At 54.4% G+C, this 17,658-nt stretch overlaps 3 protein-coding genes across 7 annotated transcripts; 1 reads left to right on the forward strand and 2 right to left on the reverse strand.

The window, feature by feature from the left end:
* Nucleotides 1-579: 579 nt before the first annotated feature.
* SDHAF1 (succinate dehydrogenase complex assembly factor 1) lies at nucleotides 580-1,716 on the forward strand. The gene has a single exon (XM_082606218.1). It carries the CDS (start codon nucleotides 703-705, stop codon nucleotides 1,057-1,059), a length of 357 nt encoding a protein of 118 aa, XP_082462344.1. The 5' UTR covers nucleotides 580-702; the 3' UTR covers nucleotides 1,060-1,716.
* Nucleotides 1,717-8,050: 6,334 nt separating this feature from the next.
* Nucleotides 8,051-12,163, reverse strand: SYNE4 (spectrin repeat containing nuclear envelope family member 4). 3 transcript variants are annotated; one of them, XM_082607941.1, is made up of 8 exons: nucleotides 11,711-12,163; nucleotides 11,365-11,515; nucleotides 10,725-10,868; nucleotides 10,323-10,502; nucleotides 9,988-10,236; nucleotides 9,121-9,198; nucleotides 8,351-8,409; nucleotides 8,051-8,258 (listed from the first exon to the last, which is right to left on the reverse strand). In XM_082607941.1, exons 1-8 carry the CDS (start codon nucleotides 11,836-11,838, stop codon nucleotides 8,081-8,083), a joined length of 1,167 nt encoding a protein of 388 aa, XP_082464067.1. In that variant the 5' UTR covers nucleotides 11,839-12,163; the 3' UTR covers nucleotides 8,051-8,080. The 3 variants fall into 3 exon arrangements, with proteins under 3 accessions (XP_082464067.1, XP_082464066.1, XP_082464068.1); XM_082607940.1 differs by having other exon boundaries at nucleotides 10,308-10,502; XM_082607942.1 differs by lacking the exon at nucleotides 10,725-10,868 and having other exon boundaries at nucleotides 10,308-10,502.
* A 106-nt stretch (nucleotides 12,164-12,269) lies between these two features.
* Nucleotides 12,270-17,449, reverse strand: ALKBH6 (alkB homolog 6). Of its 3 annotated transcripts, none has more exons than XM_082607944.1 (7): nucleotides 17,368-17,449; nucleotides 16,497-16,579; nucleotides 16,113-16,181; nucleotides 14,705-14,765; nucleotides 14,176-14,327; nucleotides 13,849-13,965; nucleotides 12,270-12,691 (listed from the first exon to the last, which is right to left on the reverse strand). In XM_082607944.1, exons 2-7 carry the CDS (start codon nucleotides 16,575-16,577, stop codon nucleotides 12,428-12,430), a joined length of 744 nt encoding a protein of 247 aa, XP_082464070.1. In that variant the 5' UTR covers nucleotides 16,578-16,579; nucleotides 17,368-17,449; the 3' UTR covers nucleotides 12,270-12,427. The 3 variants fall into 3 exon arrangements, with proteins under 3 accessions (XP_082464070.1, XP_082464069.1, XP_082464071.1); XM_082607943.1 differs by having other exon boundaries at nucleotides 14,176-14,348; XM_082607945.1 differs by lacking the exons at nucleotides 16,113-16,181; nucleotides 16,497-16,579; nucleotides 17,368-17,449 and adding an exon at nucleotides 15,019-15,058.
* Nucleotides 17,450-17,658: the final 209 nt, after the last annotated feature.

The raw sequence follows: 17,658 nt of genomic DNA on the forward strand, positions 1-17,658 counted from the left end.
CTCCCTCTCCTACCCTCGGACCCGACTCATGTCGGTAGAGGGCGCTACCAGCCCAACTCCCTGCGCTACAGGCTGCGTCTGGGGGCTTACAGCCCACACCATCTCTCACGCCATCTTCTCAGCACCGAGAAGCTTGTCCTGCCGGCTGTGACCCAACACTTCACCGCGTGACCCCGTCCCTCTGCCCGTCCCCAGGGTTGGGACACTCGACGCACACCTGCTCTGCGGGTGGGAACGCACGGAGCTTCCCGAGATTGCTTTAATAAATAACTGAGGACAAAAGCATGCCTGTGCCTGTCTTCTCTCTCCCAGTGCCCCCAGCGCCCTGAGGCACACAAGGGCTCCAACCTCTAGCTCTCTCCACTCGCAGGACCCAAGAGTCAGGTCAGGATCCACTGGTCCCTTCCGACCCCAAACCTAAGAGTCTCAGCTCCTAGCGCCCTCCTCCTCCAGGACCTCAGGAGTACCGTCCTCTAAAGGACACTGATTTCCTGTGGGGCGGGCCAGTGAACCAGCAGCTCCGCCCCTTACTCACAACATTGTGACGTAGCAGCAGCGACAACCTATGGGACGCGACGGCGCCGCAAAGCTGGGGTCGGGTGGCGAAAGCGTCAGTTGCCGCGTTTCACAGGTTTTCCCACCTGTGCTTCCGCGCCACTCGGTGGGGCGTTCGCTGTGTGAGCCCGCGGCCGAGCTGCTACCATGAGCCGGCACAGCCGGCTTCAGAGACAAGTTCTGAGCCTGTACCGCGAGTTGCTGCGCGCCGGGCGCGGCAAGCCGGGCGCCGAGTCGCGGGTGCGGGCCGAGTTCCGGCAGCACGCCCGCCTGCCACGCTCCGACGTACTGCGCATCGAGTACCTGTACCGCCGCGGACGGCGCCAGCTTCAGCTGCTACGCTCGGGTCACGCCACGGCCATGGGTGCCTTTGTGAGTACGCGGGGCTCGACTGAGGAGTCCCCCGGCGCGGGGGCCCCAGGGACCCCACCTGACGAAGGTGACGGCCCAAGGAGACCACTGGACAGCATGGGGGTACCGAAGACCGCGCCAGATGGACGGTGACCGTCACCCGGTGGCTCAGGGGAACCGGGGGCCCGCCTGACTGCGTGGGGGGACCGGGGAACCGGCCTGATGGAAGGTGAGAGGTCTTGAGAGACCAGATCGACAGACTGGGGAATTGAAGAGCCCTCCTGGCGACGTAGGGTGCGATGGCGAGAGATGCCCGACTTTGCCCGATGTATGGTAACGGGTCAAACTTACCCATGAGGGCTTGGGGCAGCCTGGGTCGCCGGCTGGCTGGACTCTCAAGCTGAGAGCTACTTACCCGAAAGCCTTGGGGAGCCAGGACGCCCCGCTGTTGGACAGAAAGAGACAGACACGCCCTTCTCTAGACCCCGGAGAACATACCACTCCTGGCTCCTCAAGGAGACTCCCTTCTTTGTGTGTAACTATGAGAAGAGCAGACTTTTTTGCTGAGGAGTTTGGGAAGATGCCCTGATGGCCGGTGAGAAGCCTGAAATCCCCTTAGAAAAATCTTTCGCCCATTGTGACAAACTAGGATCGGTGAGGAAGCGGGTAGGGAGTCTCTCACCCCAGCTAATCAATTAAAGACCCCCTCAAGACCTCTACGTGATACTTCTGAGGGGGACTCCCGATTCCTGCCCCTTTCCCTGCTCAGGACTGTTGGACAAAAAGGCAATAAAATTGGGGATGTGCTTACTTCCCTGTTGGTGGTCTTAAAGATTTAATGTTTGGGGGGATTTGTGTGTGTGTGTGTGTGTGTGTGTGTGTTACACGGGCACTGTTGCGGCCTCTGCCGTTGCGGAGCACAGGCTCCGGATGCGCAGGCTCAGCAGCCATGGCTCATGGGCCTAGTCGCTCCGCGGCATGTGGGATCTTCCCGGACCGAGGCATGAACCCGTGTCCCCTGCATCTGCAGGCGGACTCTCAACCACTGCGCCACTAGGGAAGCCCTGGGGGGATTTTTTGAAGAGGCACACACAGACACACGCACACACACCAACAAGTGACCCTCTGGCAAGGGATGGGTGTGGGGAGCTGTCTCTTCCCCTCTGGAGCCCTCTAGAATGGCAGATTGATTGGTTGGAGCAGCATAGTTCTCTCTCCTGGGCAGATCCATGGAGGGGACCCAGCCTGGCTGGACCCCAAAGAAGCCCCAGTAGACTCCTTAATGGAGGTTAGTGAGGCAGGAGAGGACTAGTGGAGCTGAGGAGACCTGGCTGGTAACCCCTGAGGTAGCAGTGGGGCCCTCAAACCTGGCTGAGGAGTCCAGCCTCAGCTACAAGCTGGGATTTTTGTTAGCAAGGCCGAGGGGTTGGGGAGGAGAGGTGGACCCAAAGGCCACAGGCATACCTCCCCCCATGGACCTGCCCTAGTCTCTGGGGTACTGCATTTTGCAGCCCTCAGCTGTATTTGCACTGATGTCGGTTAAATAAGTGGAAAGCAGTTGAATGCAGTTGAGAGGAGGAGGAGGAGGAGGACCTCAGGAAAGGAGCCCAGACCTCAGATCAAAGGTAGTATAGACAGAAGAGAAACACAGTCTCTGCCCCAATCCCAGTGGGGGAGGCAGGAACCCAAATAGTAATAAAGTTGGGGTGCAATTTAAAGAATTATAAAGTGTTTGCCAGAGTGTAGGGATAGGCTTCTAAGCAGGGGGACCAGTGTGGGTAAAGGCCTGGAGAGGACGAGTGGAGCAATGCTGGGGCCTGGGGGGCCCCAGAGCACAGGCTGTGCTGTTCACGCAAGTGGCTTCTGCTTCAGCCTTGTCTCTGGTTGGTACTCGGCCTCCACGGCCATGTTCGTCTCTCTGCCTCAGTTTCTTTCGCCAGGGTGGTGCTGTCAATCCTAGCCTGACTCCATTTCGGAGTAAAAGCCAAAGTCTTGAAACTGGCTTAAGGGGTTAAGTCCTACCCATCCAGCCCCCATTACATCTCCACCTGCATCCCCCTCCCCTTCCTCTTGCTCACTCCTGGCTCCAAGATCTTGAGCCTTAATAAGCTCCAGGATGGGAGCTTCTGGCAGGGCTGCAGGCAATGATCGAATTCTCATTGGGGCTGGGTATCCCGGTCAGGAAGGGAGACATTCACTCGGGTATTACAGAGGAATGGAGTTTGTGTGGTACAGAGGATGAGGGAGGGGATTGCCTGATTTGAGGGAGGAGGTTGTAGGTGAGTGAGCAGTGATTAAGAGCATGGACCCTGGAACTGGAATGTAGGTTTGAATCGCAATTTCAACACTTACTGATTACATGATCAGAGGCAAGTGATTTAACCTCTTTGTGCCTCAACACCCTTATCTGCAAAATGGGCATACTAATAGTGCCTCCCCCCTGTGGCTGTTATAATGATACAGTGAATTAAATACATGTGGCAGCAGATGATGATGTCCCAACCCCACTTGTAGCTGCAGAGGAGGGTTCCCGAGAGGCTGCCAGCTTCCTGCTCTGAGCCCCCGCTCCTCTGCTTGAGGGCTTTCGGGGAATCATGGGGGGTGGGTTAATACCCTTAGAGCAAACTACAGCCTGTGGGGGACAGCAGTCACTGGATAAGTGCCTGTTGTCTGGTGGGACAAATGAAATGTGTTCTACAAGGTGCCCCCATGGGACTGAGCCCCAGTTGCTCACAGTGGCTATCACTCCATGAGCACGTTTTTTGATCTTCCCCTGGCCTGTCTCACTCTCCCCACTCCCTAACTCCTGCCTCCTGGGGTCACATCCCAAATAAACCACCTCACTGAAGTCCTTGGCTCAGAATGTGCTGATGTTAAAGACCCCCCACCCCACCTGTTGGTAATCTCTGTGTTTGCTGCTGTTTTTCACTCTTCTAAGGCACAGGGTCAGTGCTTCTCAACCTGTGTGTTAAAAGAATCTCCTGATCTAAGAAAATTGCTATAAAGGACTTAAGGGGCTTGGAATAACTTGGAATATGGATTGTGGGTTAATAATAGACTTGAGTTTTTAAATTTCCTGATTCCAATAACTGTACTCTAGTTGTATAAGATCTGTACTCTTGATCTTAAGAACCATACACTGAAGTATTTAGGAATTAAGAGTATCATGTCTACAACTTACTCTCACATGGTTCCAAAATATGTGCACATATATATTAGTGAGAGTGTGAATGGTGAAGCCCATGGGGTAAAATGTTAACATTTTATGTGAATGTGGGTAAAGGGTATATGGGGGTTTGTTGTACTCGTCTTAAAGCTTTTCAGTAATTTGAAACAAAACAAAAAGTTACAAAAAAGACAATGGTCATATCACTGGTCATTCCTCTCTGGGCACCAGAGATCTTCACATAGAGGATACATTTTTACAAGAGATTTGAGAAGAGTAAAGCCTGTATCTTCTGAGACTTTATAAATCCCTCATGCATACCTTCTTCGCAGATTTAGCAATCAATTTAAATTAAATTTCTGACCTTTGAAATAATAACATCTGCTCTCCCTTACAGATTCTGATCTCCACCCTATTGGGAGTGATGGGTCACTAGAATATGTTCCTGTCTTGGGTCACAAGCTCACTGGTCCCAAAGGGGCGACCAGGTGCATGAGGTGGCCCAGTGGGGCCTTGGGGAACTCTGGGAAACTCACAGTACCTGATGAGGATGAGGAGCCAGCCACACCCCCAAATTCCCAGCACTCCTGCTCAGCTCCCTCCCTCAAATAGTGACATCCTAGGTGTAAGTGATGTGGAGGAATGACTAGAATTTTTTTATAGTAGTAAGAGCGTTGGATTGGATTTTTTGCGGGGGGTGGTGGTGTACGCACGGCACTGCTTGCGGGATCTTAAGTTCCCCAACCAGGGATCGAACCCACAAGCTCGGCAATGAAAGCATGGAGTCTTAACCACTGGACCGCCAGGGAATTTCGTGATTAAATTTTAAAACAGAATCGATCTTCTGGAGATGGTCCATGAATTGCTGGTGAGTAGAAAGATACGATGTCTAGAATTGACTTCAAAGTAGTAATCTAGGAAGAGGGGAGTGAGCACCTGGGAGCATTAAATGGGATTGGCCCTGAGTTGATAATATTTGGAGCCAGTGATGAGTTCACAAGGACTTGTAATGCTGTTCCTTCTCCTTTTGTACAAGTTCAAAAATTATCAGAATGAAAGCTGAAAACAACAACAACAGAAGCCCCTCCAGTGCCCATCTCACTCAAACTAGAAGTCCTCACTGTGGTCCACAAGGCCTCACCTGATCTGGCCCTCCTGCCAATCTCACCTCCTTCCATTCTCCCACTCCAACCCCACTGGCTTTCCCGCGTGCCAGGCACACTTCTACTTCAGGGCCTTTGCACTTGCTGTCCCCTCTACCTAGAATGCTCTTCCTCCAGGCCTGTACTGTCCAGTATGGTATCTGGGAAGTACCTGTGACTTGGGCATTTGAAATGTGATTGGTGCAACTGGGGAATTTTTTTTAATTTTATAAATTTTAAGTAACTTAAAATTTTAAACTGTAGCAGTGTAAAATAGTTTGTCGTTAAACACAGCTGTATTGTTTCGGTAGCACTACATTTCATTTTATGCGTTGAAAATTAAGCATCTGAATTGAGATGTGCTATAAAGTATAAAACACACACCAGATTTCAAAGACTTAGTAAGAAAAAAGGATTGTAAAATACCTCATTATTTTTATATTGATTACATATCGAAATGATAATATTTTGGATACATTGCATTAGAGTATAAATTAAATTAAAATTAATTTCACCTGTTTCTACGGTTTTACTGTGACAGCTAGGAAATTTAAAATTATATTTGTGGTTCGCGTTATATTTCTGTTGGACAGCACCCCTCTAGGAGTCCCCCTGGTTTGTGTTCTCACTGCAATTTGGTATAATGACTTAATTATAGCATAATGATATAATTGTCGCCCTGATTCTTTCTTCAACCATCCTAATTGTACCCCTTCCCCTTTGCCTTTGCCCACATTAGTTTTCTCCTTAGCACTTAACCACTCTCTGACCTGTTACATATTTTACCTGTTTCTTTTACTTACTGTTGCTTTCTCCCACTAGAATGTCAGCTCCACAGAGACCAGGATTTTAGCCTGACTTGTTCAAGATCATAACCCTGCTCTTTGACCAGGACCTGGTTCATAGCAGACTCAGTCAATATTAAATGAATGAGTGAATGAATGAATGGCATGGATTTGCTCCATTACCCAATCGGTTGGGTCAATACTGCCAAGACTCTGCCTGTCCCATTTGCTGGTAACCCCAGGAGCACCATGCCTCCTCAGGGACAGGACCTGGCCTGGCATTTGAAACCGAACAGATCTAACTTTGCATCCTGACTTCTCCCCGAACTTGGAGTCACTCCCAGAATCTGCTGCTTCCTGCTCCCTTCCCTCAGTGTCCATTCCCCCTTCTGGTAACAGCTCCCTGATTTTTTTTGGAGAACAACTTCTCCCCCTGTTTTCAGTACACATGGTTCAGTCAAGGCTGACTGCAGTCCCCAGTGAAGTATGTGACACTGGCTTTGGGTCTTTGGTTGGAACTGTAAGGGAAGAGTAACTCTCCTGTTGGCTGCTAAATTGGTGGGATGTAGGCTTGGAGGTTTTGAGGGGCACTCTGGCGATCACTTGCATAAGAGTGAAGCCAAAACAGAGGAAAGAACTGAGCCTCTGGATCCAGCTGTGCTTATAGTCCTGAACTTTTCAGTTACCCACGAAAACAAATTCCCATTTCTTTTTAAATTAGTGCGGATTTGGCTTCAGTCACTTGCTCCGTGTGTGGCCTCAGGCTGGTGGCTTCCCGTCTAGAGCCTCAGTTTCCCATTCTGTTAAGCGGGGCCACATCATCGGGTGGTTGTGAGAATTAAAGGAGAAGGGATCTGTCTTAAGTGTACATCCAGGAGCCTAGCACAGGGCTCCTGCCTCTGTTCTTGAGTCTGGTTCTGCTCTACCTCTTGTCCTGATACCTTAAGCTCTGGGGAAAGGATGAGCTTAGACACCTAAGGGGCTGGGGACTGGACTCCAGAACTGAGGCCTGGCAATTCAGCATGATGACCTGGGAGAAGGGGGCTTTCACAGTCCTGCATCAGTGATGGCCAGCCTGGGAGCCCGCCACGTGGAGTGTTTGAACAGAGCACGTGGATGAATGCAGGTCAGGGGCTATAGCAAGTGCTGTCGGCAACCCAGCACCAACGTCACCTGCACCCCTCCTCTAGCATCCTGTAGCAAGCACCTGTGCCTCTTTGCCTGAGGGTCATTTACAGGCAGGAGGCTGGAAGTGCTGGGGAGTTAATATCTCCAGGAATAATCCTTAACCAATGAGAGATGGGAGCTGGTACATATATGCCACAACTTCTCCACCTCTTGGGTGGAACAACTTTGAGTGTGTCCCACAGTCTCCCAGAGGTCCCTAGGGGGATGGCACTCTAGGTGCCCAGAGCAGCAACCAGCTCATTAACTCCTTTCCATGGCTCACTTCCCATTCCCCTATCCATTTGCCTAGGATCAACTCCCTAAAAAATTACCTGTGCTTGAATCTTTGTCTCAGGGTCTGGGGGAACCCAACCCAAGATGGGCTGATTCAGTTCCATGTTCTGTGCTCAAGGCAAAGGGATCTGTGGAGGGGGCTGTCCAGATGTACCAGGGCCATACCCAAGATTCTCAGTATTCAAGCACCCAATATCCCCACACATCCTGCTATAGACTGAATGTTTGTGTCCCCTCAAAATTCATATGTTGAAATCCTAACCCCCAAAGTGATAGTATTAGGAGGTGAGGCCTTTGGGAGGTGATTAGGTCATGAGGATGGAGCCCTCCTGAAAGGGATTACTGCCCTTATGAAAGAGACCCCCAGAGGATTCTCTGCCCCTTCTTCTATGTGTGGATACAGTGAGAAGACAGCCGTCTATGAACCGGGAAGTGGGTCCTCATCAGACACTGAATCTATAGGCACCTTGATCTTGGACTTTACAACCTCCAGAACTGTGAAAAATCAATTTCTATTGTTTATAAGCCACCAGTCTATGTTATTTTGTTATAGCAGCCCGAACAGACTAAGACACATCCTTTGACAGTGACCATTTATTACATATGTCTGGACTGTGTACTCAGATCGGGGGAGGACCATTGACATAGCTGAGCACCAGGTAAGGTGTCCTGGCCAGTCGGGCAGGAGAGCAGCAGGAGCCCCCTGACATGGGCAGGAGCAATGTGGCACCCACCAGCAGAAGGAAAAGGAGGAGGAGGAGGAAGGTCAGGGGCCGCCTGGATGCAGGAGTGGGGGATCTGTAAAGGGAAATGCAGTGTTCAATGTATGGGTGGGCTGCCACCATAAGCCCTACCCCCACACCCCCAGACCCATCTCCCAGGCATCTCACCCAGGGTCTACCTCCAGCATCACATCCTGGACATTGGGAGATGCTTGCCTCATCTTGTCCTAAAGGTAGAGAGCAGCCAGCAGTAGAATGGGTGGAACTGATATTTAATGTGGTCTTTACCTCACTACCATAGGCCTACAGAGCTGGGCTTATTTCTCCTCCTTTCCTAGCACCCCCTCCATCCCCAAGATCCCACATGGACTTGGAATATCTCCAAGTATAGTGGATGTCTGTCAGTACCTGCCTTCCATACAGTCTCCCTTTTCCTGGTAACAGTGGTTCAATTTGGGGAGAAGGGTATGTATCATACCTCCCTACTTTCCTGAACTCAAAACTCCACCTCCATGGTTAGGCATGTGACCCAGATCTGGCCAACCAGAGCCCTCCATCAGCTTGGCTACTGTGATTGGTTCAGGGTGTAGGCCATGACCCAAGCTGGGGAAGCAGAAGTCAGACCTAGGACTTGGCTGCCTGCCATAGGTCAGTGGCACTCTCTCCTCCTGGGGTGGGTAAGCCAGTGGGCAGTGAGTGTGTAGCTGCTGGGGCAGCCATTTTGCTGAGAAGGAATCCACCTTGGAGAAGTAGAGCCCAAGACAGGGAGGGACTGAGCCCTGACAGTATTTGAGGTCTTGAATTCAACACCACCTGGACTTTTCAGTTACATGAAAAAAATAGCATCCTCTTTTTTGGGTGTAATTCAGTTTGGGTTGGGTTACTGTCACTTGCCATCAACATTCCTGAGTGATACACCTGGCCGAGGACCAACTCACCTGAGACTTCCGGAGCAGGGACCGTCTTCGGTGACCTGTTAAGTGTTTCCGCTGGCTGAGGCCTGACATGAGCATGTCCTGTGGGGAGAGAGAGGAGTGGGGTCCTTGGAGAATCAGTGACCAAGAGACACAAAGTTGGGGAAGGGCCAAGATGGGGGAAGTGTCACAGAGATTAGATCTGGGGGAAGAGAGAGATCTCAGGGAGAGATGAAGAGAGGGGCAGAGCCAAAGACACCAAGAGAAGAGAGACATTATTCATTCATTCATTCAACAAATATTTAATGAGCATCTGTTACATGCCAGGTACTATTCTAGGAGCTGGGGACACTGTGAGCATGGAAACAGGCAAAGTCCTGGCGTCCACTGAGTTTGTATTCTAGCAGGAGAGAGAGAGACCATAAGTTAATAAATGTATAATGTCAAGATGTGGTAAGTGCTGTTAGGAAATAAAATAAGAGAATAAGGAGTGATAATGTTTGGAGGCCAGGGCAGGCCTCTCTGAAGAGGTAATATCTGAGGAGAGACTGGATGGAATGAAGTGAGGAGGTGAGCTCGATGTGCCTCTGGGGGCTTTGAGATGGGAGTGTATTTGGAATATTTGAAGAGCCAGGAGGCTAGTGTGGCTGTGGTGGGGTAAGTGAGGGAGAGAGTGAGAGGAAATGAGGAAATATAGGTACAGCAGAGACACCTGGAGGCCAAGAGAGGCAGAGGGACGGAGGGAGGAGACCACTGAGACACCAAAAGCAACAGAGACACCGGGAGAGCCAGAGCCACGAAGACCTCCTCGAAAGGGAAAAAGGGCCCTGCTAGGAGACACACAGAGGGTCCCTTGGGTGCCTGGGGGGAGGTGACCCCACCTGCTCTCACCTCAAGGCTTTGTCCCCTGCCCTGGGGGCCCCTGCGGCCACACAGCTCACAGGGAGTCCCTGGTGTCCAGGCTGTCCTTTGCCCCAAAGGCCCGAGGCCCCCAACGTCCCCCGCCGGGTCCCACTCCAACTCTGCGGGAGTGGGGAGGCTACTGGGTGCCCAGGGCCCCCAGACCCCACCAGGTCCTGGCCCGTCTGAGTCCCCCTCGACCTCCAAGTCCTGCTCCAGTGTGCTGGCCTCCTCAAACACCTGGTCAGAGGACAGAGGTCATGAGGGTTGGGATCGGCGCCTGCGCCAGGGACCTCCAGGGTGGGCCATACCAGGCTGTAGCTGACCAGCTGGGCCTGCAGCCGCCACAGCTGCCGGAAGACGCTGTCTCGGTGGGTTCTGAAGGCCCTCAGGACCTGCTCCAGGGATGCCCGGGCCTGAGGCTCACTCCGCTGTGCCAGCCCCTCACCGAACACCAGCAGTACATCTAAACGCTCAGCTGCCCCGCGCAGGTCTGCCTGTAGGGCCTGGGTGCACGTGGCTGGACATCACCAACACCACACCAGCCCATCCCCCCCCTACACACACAGCAGGGGCACCAGAGACCTGAGACCTGGAGTCACTATCCCCACCCCCTCTGCCGTCCAGACACCTGGAACATGGAAGAAACCCATTTCCCACCCTGGGAAGCTGGCACCCACTCCTGAGGCCCTGCCCACCCTCCCACATCTTGGCTTCCCACTGCCCACCTGCAGCTGGACCATCCTGCTCTGGGCTGATGCCCAGGGCCCCAGGCCTTGCTCCAGGTCCTGCAGCCGGAGGCCCAGCCCCAAAAGGCAAAGATGCAGGCTGTCCTGCTCAGCCTCCAATACTTCCCGGCCAGAGATGGGGCGCTGGGGAACACAGGGGGCTGAGTCAGAGCCAGTGAGCCAACCAAGACCTGGCCCGCACCCACTGCACCCAGGCTCCTGCCTTCTGGATGCTTCTCTGCAGCAGAGTCCATCTCTGGGTCTGCACCAGGGTTGCTCCCACCTAGAGAAACTTCCCAGTGGAGCCAGGCCTGAGAACCTCTAGTTCAAATTCTCCAGGTTTTCAAGGCTCCTAGAAACTTGTACATATAGGGCCTGGGGCTCTGGAGAGGGAGAGGGTGATGGAGCTGGATAGCCCCAGGAATGGGGCTACACCAGGGCCAATGATAAAAGAATTCTCTCTCAGTTGGTAAAATACTGAATAGTGATAGTTAAAGAATCATTGTCTAGAGCATCCCTCCCCACACAGATGCCCAGCACTTTTCCAGAATCATCACCTCATCCCCGGTGTGGAAGCCAGATCCTGGGAGACAGACAGGAGGTGGGGGCTGGCACAGGGGCCTAGTTCAGCTCAGCTCACCTCACGGTGTTTGGCCCCAGCCGAGTCCTCATGAGAAGGGGGCGTTGGCAATCTGGGGAGGCCAGCAGCAGGCTCAGTGCCCCTCAGCCCACCCTGGAAGGGCTCGAGAGGGTCCAAGGAGTCCTGCCCCAGCTTCTGGGCCTGTTCTGACCTGGGATGGGGGAGGGGCATTGACAGGCCCCTGGGTGAGCCTAGATGCCCATTATCCACCCTACCCTACCCCTGTCCCCAGTTACCTCTCTCATGCCCCCAGGTGATCTTAGCTACAACACCTCCTACCCTCCAAAGGCCCCTGCTACTGCCCCCACCCTTTGGGGACCACAGTTTCCAAAGCCCCAGCCCGTACCTGGTTCTCTCCTCTCCAGAGGCGGAGCAGATGGTGCATCCAGCTGCGTTCAGTTCCCTAGGGGCTCCGGGCGGGTGGCTGAAGGGCTCTGAGGGGGGTGTAGGGCCCAGGCGTGGGGGCAGGGCCATATTGGGGAGCCCGAGGACAGAGAGTCAGTGAGGATCCCCAGTAGGAGCCCTTTTCCTATCCTCCCAGACTTCCTCAGTAGGACTCACCCAGGCCGGAGGCAGCCAGAAGCCCAGGGGCAGGCTCAGCTCCACCTCTTTCCAGCAGGAACCTGGACCCAGGTAATTTGATGCCCAGCTCAGGTGATAGTAGAACCACTTAACTCCTTCCTCCCTAGCGGACCAGTAGCTGAACCTCCCAAGCTCACCCCGCCCACCTAGGGGGCTTCCAGATACAACCCTGCCCCTCAAGAGCCCTGGGTTCTTCTCCACTCTGTGACCCGAACATCTGACCTCGGGAGCCCACACCATCCATCTAAGGTCCCGGACGCAGCGCCCCTCAGGAACCCAAACAGCTGGCCCCCCACCCCCAAATGTCCAAAACCAGAGTAAGATTGTTTTGTTGGTGGTTTATTTGGAATGGGGCCTTTTCCTGTGGTTCCCTCACAGGTACTGGGAAAATAACCCGGGGGGAACCGCCTCTGCCCACAGGGCGCCAGCAGTCCAGAGCAGGCGAGAGCTCGGGAATCCGAGCGGGTCCTGGGTCCTGGCGTCACTTGCTGAGCAGGAGGCCGGCGCGCAGCACGCGGGGTACGCGGCGGATGGTCAGCGAGACGCGGGTGCCGCGGACCAGGCGGGCTCCAGCCTGCGCCGAGGGGCAGGCGGCTGCGTTGCGCGGCAGGGAGGCGGTGTCGAGCGCGTCTACGCTGGCGGCTGCGATGCCGTGGAGGAGGCGCGTGTAGGCGGTGCCACGGAGCACCAGCAGGCTGCGCGGTTCAAGCAACAGCGAGGTGGCCGGCCGGGGCGGGGGCCGGGGCTGCGGGGCGGGTTGAAGGTTAGCGGGTCCCCAGAAGTTAGGAGTGGGGTGGGCGAGAGGTCAGCGGGTTTGCGGGTTCAGGAGGCGAGGGTCAGCGAGTCCCAGGGGCAAAGGCTGAGGGGCAAGTGTGCTCCTAGGGATCGAGGCTTTGGAGTGAAAATCCCGCGGGGGCCAGGGCCAGGGCCAGGCTTCCAGGGAAGTGGGGACGGGGTGGTGGTGGGGTGTCAGCAGCCCTTTGGCAGGGACTAGGCTGCAGATGGGGGTGTCTAAGGGCCTAAGGGAACTGCAGCTGGGTTCTGCAAGGAGCTGGGGCTGGGACCGAGGGATCCGTGGTCCCAGGAAACTGAGTGGAACTGGGCTGAGGACTTGGCTGAAGCCAGGAAGGGAGGAAGAGATGAGCAGGTGTGGTCTGGGAGGATGTGCGGATATCAGGATGTTTTGAGGACACCAGCAGAGTGGGAGGGGGTGTCAGTGCATCCAGGAGCATGTAGGATTAAAAAGGGCAGCCGTAAGGAGCAGCTGGTGCCAGGGTGTCCAGGGGAGTTTCTGTGTACACTGGGGTGTCAGACATACAGCAAAGAAAGAGGTCAGGGAAGCTGTTGTCATGAGCAACACAGAGGGGAGGCAGGGTATCTGGGGGCCCTTGAGCAGCGAGTCATGTGTTGAGGTGCCAAGGAGAATCTGGGGGTGTCCTGCATGACAGATCACATTATTGGAGTGGGAGGTAGGAAGTCAGTGTTGGGGTGCCTGTGCAGTGGCCACTGAAAGCCAGGGTGTCTGGCAGGATGTCAGAGACAACCCTGAGTGGCCGGTGTTGGGGTTTCTGAGGATATCAGTGTCTGTTGGAGAACTGGGGAGCCCTGCATGCGGTATTGGAGCGCCCTGAATGTGTGGAGCCAGGGGATCTGTAGGATGTCAGGATATTCACTCAGCAGATGGGGGTACTGGGGTATCCGTGGATATCGTGATTTCTAGGGCACCCTGCAGGCAGATGGGTTGGGCATCTGGGCGGATGTGGGTGCCCTCCATGAGGGGACAGAGGAAGATGTCTGGAAGGGTATCAGGGGTACCCCGCAGGCAGGTGGGATTGGGGCCTCTCAGAGGATATGGGGTGTCAGAGTGCCCACAAGCGGCTGGGGCAATGTCTCAGGGCCCACCTGCTCTGTAGCGTCATCATCCTCTGGCTGCCGAGGCTCGTAGAGGTCCAGCATGGTGTGGGAGCCCAAGCTGATGGTGCTGACAGTCGGGTAGTACAGTGGCCCATCCTCGTGGGGCTGGGGAGTGGGTACCAGGGCTGGACAGGGCAGGAGTCCACACACACACCCCCCACCCCTCAGGTGAAAGCGGGGCTCCCCAGCTGGGGACAGGGAGGTGAGTGTTTGGTTGGGGTATGTGGCTGCTTAATGAGAGTGGATGTGGGTCGACATGATGCCCTGCCCCATGGTGGATCCGAGGTCTGGGGGTCGGGGTGAGAGTGTGGTTACCATGATGCCCTCCCCAGGCAGATACTGGTTCACAAGGACGTGGTTGGCTGGGAGGCCCCCAAAAAGGCTGAGGTCAGACACTTTGTCCACGTAACGCTGGAGCCACGGTGGCAGCCGTTCAGGAACCATCCCCCGGGGATGGGGGAGCCCACCTTGGGGAGGGAAATGGGGTGCTGAGGGCACCCAACAAGGAGCTCTGGCATGTGGAGCCCCCATTAGGGATATCCCAGTGGTTGGTAGCACTCTGACCTCCTCGGGGACCCCTCTTTGGAGATCACCACTCCACCCTTCAAGGGTTTCCTGACTTCTCCAAACCCTTAGAGATACCCTCCAACTCATCAGGAAATCCCTAAGCCCTCAAGGACCTCCACTGACCCCTGAGAATCCTCCTGGCCCTTGGGACCCCTTGAACCCTCAAGGACCTCCCCCCGGCACCCTGACACCTCAAAGTCCTGAGACCATCCAACCTGAGCTGCCTACCCCAGTCCCCAGCCCTAAATCACCCATGCCCACAGCCGGAGACACTTACCCCAGTTCTGTAACTTCCTCCCGGAGAGCTGGGTCCACTTTGGTTTTGGGGCATTGAAGACCTGGGAGGTGGGAAGGGGGTCAGTCCTTTTCCAGGACCACCCTCTCTGATTCTCCCACCCAGGCCAACATAGGGGTTTTCACCTAGGGCGGAAATGGGTCATCTCAGTGTCTGTGGGATCATTCTCTGAGACAGTGTTCCCAGGATTTTGTTCTTGCCCTTTTCCCCCGGTGGAGGCCGCTGGCCTCAAAGCCCCTCTGTGTCTAGGGATTGAGGGAGGGAACCAGGGCTACACAATCAGGGTCTGAACCTACTCAGAGCTCTGGGCTGGGTTGGGCTCTTTCAGCCCAGCAAACAGTCTGCACTCTGTAATTTCCTGATTCCTGGGCTATCTCAGCACAGTCTGAGTCCTGGAACCTCCTTCTTCCTCTTGCCTGGAGGAGAAAGCGTGCTAAACCGGGCTATTCAGTATAGCCAAGAGCGTACGTTGAAAATTCTCCACTGCCAAGACCCCAAGGGTCTAGAAAGGGTTATCTCAAAAAGTCTAAGAAATCTCCTTATTTCCTTCATTGTTATGGGGCTGGAAGCGGCTGTCTCAGTATGAGAGTCTGAGTTTTGGAGCTAACTCATTCCTGGGACTCAAACTAGACAGGACTAGTTGGGATAGCACAGGGAAGATCTGTGCTCTATAACCAAGGCTCTGGGGCTGCAAAGGGCTATCCCAGTGCACAGACTCTGAGCTTTGTAAAATTCTCCTTTCCCCAGACCTTAAGAATAGAGTACAGACTGGGCTATCTAACACAGGTTGTCTGTGCTTGGTAACCTTGTTCCCAAGACTCTGGGTCTATGCTGAGCTATCAGCAAGGGAAGCGTTTTAACATTCTGAGGCCTGGGTTATCTCAGCACAGAAATCTGAACACTGTAAATTCTTCATTCCCCAAATCTCAAGGGAGTGAACTGGGCTATCTCAGCCTATGTTATAACCTTCTTCTCCCTAAGGTAGCCGGATAGGACTGTCTTAGCACAGGGAGTCTGAGCTCCATAATAACCACCACCTTTCTAAGAATCAGTTTGGGGAGTTCCCTGGTGGTCTAGTGGTTACGATTCAGCACTTTCATTGCCATGGCCCAGGTTCAATCCCTAGGGGAATGCGATCCCACAAGCCACGTGGCACGGCCAAAAAAAAGAAAAAAAAAAAAAGAATCAGTTTGGTTTCCCCTAAGCTTCCTGGGAAAAGGCCTTTCTGACAGGCCCCAGCAGGTGCTGAGAAAGGAATAGGGAAGGTGGTGAGGGATGGGTGCCAGGTGGCACTCTCCCTCCTGCCAGGATCTTCACTGTGACCTTCCGGGCTCTCCCATGAGAACTGGGGGTTGAAGAGGGTTCTGGGGAGAGGGGAAAAACAGGTCACCTGTCGAAGCAAATACTCCTCCTCTTCCTTGGAGATGAAGTCAGGGACATAGTAGATTACAGGTGGTGCCTAGGATAGAGAGACCCCCCTGAAGGTGTGACCTTTAGACCCACACAGGGGTGCTACCATCCATGAGCAGCCCCTCCTCTGGAGCGTAGCTCAGGATGTCCTCAGACAGGCCAGGGCCTTAAGTCGAGGGACCAATGGCTATTTGGGGGATGGGGAGGTGGGGGTGAGGGTAGGGCTAGACCCTGAGGGTAAGGATGAATTGAGAGGGAGGGGGCAGTCCCAGCCCACAAACCCAGGAGTCCGCCTGCCTATCCCCACTCTATCTCCCGCCCTCTAGTTCCCACCTTCACCCTCTGCACCCCCAGTCCTGACAACCTGCTCCACCCTGAATGGTTCCAGAGCTGGAACCCTGGCGTCCTGATCCTCCATTGACATCAAGTCCATGTACCCGGTCATTCCTGTGGGGAGGGGAGAACATGCTGAAGTCACCAAGCCTCCCACCCTCAGACTGTGATCCAGCTTTCTGCTCTTATCATGGGCCAGGGCCTCACCTCAGCCCTCTAGTGAAACTCACTTGGTTTCTAAAACCTAGATGTCCTCAGCATCTCAAAAGCCACACAATGCACCCCTAGGCTCCCTGCCCAGACACAATGAGCACCCCCAGTACTCCCCCCAAACTCCATCCACCAAATACCCATCAAACTACACGTTTGCCCTCTCAAGCCTCTACAGAGAACAACCTCAGACTCCACTGGGAGCCTTTCTTAAGAGCTCCACACATATCCCCCAGGGCTGCACCCCAGACCCCCTTTAAACACCTTGATTTGAGACCTCATCCTAAAAACCTCAGACCTGCAATCCCGAGCCCGGCTCTCTAACAATATTCGAGGTCCTCACAGACCCTCCTCCCGCCTCAAGCCTTTTCAGATGCCCCATTCTGAGCCCGCTTGTGCCCCCAATCTAAGCTTCCTCAGACACATCCATTTTCAGTCTCCTTGTATCCTCCCCACTCTAGACTCCCCTCAGACTTCTCTTCCCGAGCGCCCCTTCCCCGCAGCACCCTTGGGCCTTTGACCCTGAGCCTGACCCCTCTCACACTTTCCCTCCCTGAACCCCTTGGTTCCCCCGACTCTGTCTTCTAGAACCCCACACTCTTAGCTTCCTCGGACTCCCATCTGAGCTTCCCCGGATCCCCACTCTCAGCCCTCTTGGACCCCCATCTCCGCCCTCGGCGCCCCAAACTGACCGTCCACCAGTGACCCCTCCAAAATCCAAATTCAGCACCCCCATTTCCTTCCCAGCCACTTCCGACCCACATGGCCGACGCAGGAATTCTCAGACCAATGGGAATTCTCAGAGGCTCTAAGGCTCCTCCTTCCACCCAATCGGCGCTCTCACACACGATTATTCCGCCCCCTCACCCTCCTTCGTTGACAGGCTGTGCCTCCCAGCCTCTGAGCCACTGGGGCCCCTTCAGAGACGGGTCTTCGTCTGGCATCGACCAATCAGAGCTCCAGAACCCAACCTGTCCACGCTG

This window comes from Mesoplodon mirus (assembly GCF_964341445.2).
Source record: "Mesoplodon mirus genome assembly, chromosome: 19".
In the NCBI taxonomy this organism is placed as follows: domain Eukaryota; kingdom Metazoa; phylum Chordata; class Mammalia; order Artiodactyla; family Ziphiidae; genus Mesoplodon; species Mesoplodon mirus.

Excerpts from the sequence above, each read along its gene's own strand:
- SDHAF1 (XM_082606218.1), top strand. The coding sequence starts at position 703 with ATGAGCCGGCACAGCCGGCTTCAGAGACAAGTTCTGAGCCTGTACCGC.
- SYNE4 (XM_082607940.1), bottom strand. The coding sequence starts at position 11,838 with ATGGCCCTGCCCCCACGCCTGGGCCCTACACCCCCCTCAGAGCCCTTC. Across the intron at positions 10,869-11,364 it reads CTGGGGCCAAACACCGTGAG|CGCCCCATCTCTGGCCGGGA; the intron begins GTGAGCTGAGCT and ends TGTGTTCCCCAG. Across the intron at positions 9,199-9,987 it reads GCAGGGGACAAAGCCTTGAG|GACATGCTCATGTCAGGCCT; the intron begins GTGAGAGCAGGT and ends CTCTCCCCACAG.
- ALKBH6 (XM_082607943.1), bottom strand. The coding sequence starts at position 16,577 with ATGACCGGGTACATGGACTTGATGTCAATGGAGGATCAGGACGCCAGG. Across the intron at positions 16,182-16,496 it reads AACCATTCAGGGTGGAGCAG|GCACCACCTGTAATCTACTA; the intron begins GTTGTCAGGACT and ends TCTCTATCCTAG. Across the intron at positions 12,692-13,848 it reads ATGATGACGCTACAGAGCAG|CCCCGGCCCCCGCCCCGGCC; the intron begins GTGGGCCCTGAG and ends CCCGCCCCGCAG.